This window comes from Myotis davidii, unplaced genomic scaffold (genome assembly GCF_000327345.1).
Source record: "Myotis davidii unplaced genomic scaffold, ASM32734v1 scaffold96, whole genome shotgun sequence".
Taxonomy (NCBI): Eukaryota; Metazoa; Chordata; class Mammalia; order Chiroptera; family Vespertilionidae; genus Myotis; species Myotis davidii.
Window position 1 is genome coordinate 4,315,056 of NW_006289416.1, and position 3,270 is coordinate 4,318,325.

The following is a 3,270-nucleotide window of genomic DNA, read 5'->3' on the forward strand; positions in this document are numbered from 1 at the left end:
CCGGAACGCCCGAGCCTCCGGCAGCGGTCGCGTTTAGCCCGTTTTGAAAGGTAGGAGCCTTAGGCCTAGGAAGCATCCTAAAGCTTATATCCTGGGTGCATTGGCTGAGAAAGGCCTCTCGAGTGGGAAAGTTCCGGGGTCGACCAGGTCATGCACTGATGAAGGGGAGCTCGGAACAGTCTCCACCTACCGGTGAAATCTACAAACTAATAACACCCTGTTGTTTGAGCTGTTTTCTTACAACCGAGGGGGCATGCTAACAGGTGATTTCCATTGCCGTTTCCTCCACATCCTCACTGCGCGCAGCCGGCCTGGCTGGGCAAGTGGCAGGAAGCAGCTGTTCAACGTGATTAATGACAACCAGACGTTTTCATGTTTTTAATACCAAAAATGTCAGTTTTACTGAAATGTTCATAATACAAATACTGGTGGGTGGGAACTATTTGATAACGAGTTTAAAGCGTGCTAATACGCGTACTGTACACACGACAAGCAGTCTTGTGAATCAGTGTTTATGGAGCCCATAGTAGATGCTCAGTAATTGGTTGCTAGGTCTGGGGTTATGAAGAGTAAGATGTGGTCTCTGTCTGAAAAAGATTAGACACTATTTCTTGCCATTCCAGTTGTCCCATGATCGTCACGGGGCAGTCACAAGGTATTTTCTACGGCCAGTAAAAATATTTACACCCAGAGGGCCTGTAAATAATGCTTGCATAAACATTCCGGATATCATTTAATTGACAAAAAAAACTATTTTGCAGAACATGATGTTAAGGAAGATGCTACGTCATATTCTTTCCTTTAACAATGTGGTTAGGTTAATTTTAAGTACAGAATTTTATTGAAAGCAAGCAGTCATAGGCCTCTAAGATGGAGTTCTTTCGGTCATGATGGAGTGCAGAGAGTGTTACCCCTAGGCTGTCTTAGAAGTTTCTGGATTCTTTCTGCTAACATGCACCTCTCAAACTCAAGGTTAACATTTTTGTAACAGGAAAACATTCTGGGAGGAGGAAATAAATGTCTTTCAACTGCAGCTCTGACTAAACTGTTCAGCAAAAAACAATGCGTGCCTTTAGGTGGCACAAAACCTATTCAACAGGAACCAAATCCCAAAGACAATTTGCAAAATACCTGTCATTTAGGTTCACTGGGGAGTGAGAAGCAAACAAACAAACAAACAAAAATCCCTAAGTACAGAATAAGGAAGTGTTTTTAGGGAACATTTCACAAGCCTCATAGTTGGAAAGCCCATGTTTTGCTGTTGGATTGTGTCAGCGCTCACAGACCACGGTACACTGAAATGCACTGGGTGACAGGACAGCAGATATTTCCCATCTATTGAACCCATCACAATACTAGGTTGCCCTTTCCTAGGTCAATGGGGATTCATTGTACCCCTCCCCCAGCACATTCCTCACCCCACCCACATAATAGTTTTAAAAAGTCACCCGTATCCCCTTTGGGAATGAGGGCCTTCCTGTGTTGGGCTGTACTGTTTGGATAAGGTTGGTGGCAGTGGGCTGTCTCCAGATGGGTAGGCATTCTTCTGGGAAGAGACATGCTCAGTCAGAAAACCTGGCTGGTGGTTGCCAAGGGCTGGGAGAAGGGAGAAGTGGGGAGTTATTCTTTAATGGGTATAGAGTTTCAGTTTGGGAAGATGAAAAAGTGGAGATGGATGGTGGTAATGGCTGTACAGCACTGTGAATATACTTAATGCCACTGAACTGTACACTTAAAAGTGGTTAAAATATTAAATTTTGTTACGTATGTTTTACCACACACACACAAAAAAAGCCTCGGTGGAAGCTATAGGTCTTTTCTAAACAAAAGCATGAATTATAGATTTTTTCCAAAAAGTTAATTGTTATACATTAAAATCAAAAGCAAATTTAAAAAAATCTTGTTAACTAGAAAGTGGGATATGAATAGTAGTACAAATAATGGAACACAGACACCTCAATGATTTCATGTTTACTATATAAATATATTTAAATAACTATTAATGTACCAGAGAATATGTACCGTTGATATTTTGAAAAGGAATTTTTATTGTAACAATCTGAGTAACTATTAAACTGCCATTCAACTTGAGAAAATTAACAGCACTTCATAATATATAACTGACATACGTTCCTGCAACTGCATTTGTTGTACTGTCCTATGTATTTCAGTATTTTCAGGTCTCAGCTGAAGAGGTGATTCTACTTGCTGGGTAGAGGAGGCATCAGATCTTCTTACCTTTTTTTTTTTAAAGCAATAATCAAAACATTAATAAATTACATATAGATTGAATGTATTTTTTCTTGGAATAAAAGTCCAGCATGAGTAATAGAATAAACACTCTTGGCTTTTGAAAAAATTAACACATAGCAAAATAACAGAAAACCCAAATGTATGGATATTTTTACTAACACTATGGTATTTGAAGGGATCTTCACAGGTCCCCTGGTTTGATGAACTTCTATAATGGACTCTGCCTCTGATGTGAAACTATTTATTCTGTGTACTCTACATACACACAGTATGTGCTCATTAAACTTCTGTTGCTTGTGAGTAGCATTGCCCCCAACAAGGAATATATCTGCCAAGAAGGACTCCCTGTGGGTAATTGGGCCCAAATTCTTAACTAGAGTCTAGAGACCTCTCAGGCATATTGCATATCCAGGAAAAGCCACAGACTCCACGGGCAAGCCTCCTGCACTGTGTTTCTGAAAATCTGAGCCAACCTTTATAAAGGAGTTCCTGGACTCCTATTTCAACCAGTGGGCTGATACCTGCTCTGTCCAGTTGGAGCTGAACAGGTACATCTTCATTTGCATCTTTACTGACCAGTTAGGGCAGCTCCATAACAACAGAGGCACAAATCCAGTAATATCTAGCTTAATTAAACATCGGTGGTGACCTAACAAGGTCCCTTGTGAATAATAACTGAGAATTAAAATGTAATTATTCTTTAAGTTTGGTCATATTACCAAAGGAGAGTATTACCATATATATGGTTTTATTAGTGCCAGTAATTTAGAAGGTATTTAGCCATATCCTACTTAACCATTCTCTTTTTTTTAGACATGCAGATTGTTTTTAATATTTTATTATCCTATGCCGGAAGCTGGTCCACCCTTGCTGCTTGACACAGTCACTGCAGGGAAGAAACATCTGCACAGCTTATGTTTCAAGGGACCTGGCGTATATGACATATGTTTGCTCCCCCTCTTAGCGCTATGTGTTTTAACTAGGATCACCTCCCTGAGAAAGGTTGTTTTCTCAGGT

The 3,270-nt window shown here is 40.2% G+C and overlaps 1 protein-coding gene across 6 annotated transcripts in view; it reads right to left on the reverse strand.

Annotated features, from left to right (window-relative positions):
• Window positions 1-364: 364 nt before the first annotated feature.
• The window catches only part of CLUL1 (clusterin like 1), a 27,315-nt gene continuing 24,409 nt past the window's right edge, over window positions 365-3,270 (reverse strand). For 5 of the 6 annotated variants that reach the window (XM_015562706.1, XM_015562711.1, XM_015562707.1 and 2 more), the window contains one exon: window positions 365-1,596. In XM_015562706.1, the coding sequence (XP_015418192.1) occupies window positions 1,563-1,596 (34 nt within the window). In that variant the 3' untranslated portion in view covers window positions 365-1,562. Of the gene's footprint in view, window positions 1,597-2,028; window positions 2,239-3,270 lie in introns of those variants that run through there. The other variant, XM_015562709.1, reaches the window with a different exon arrangement.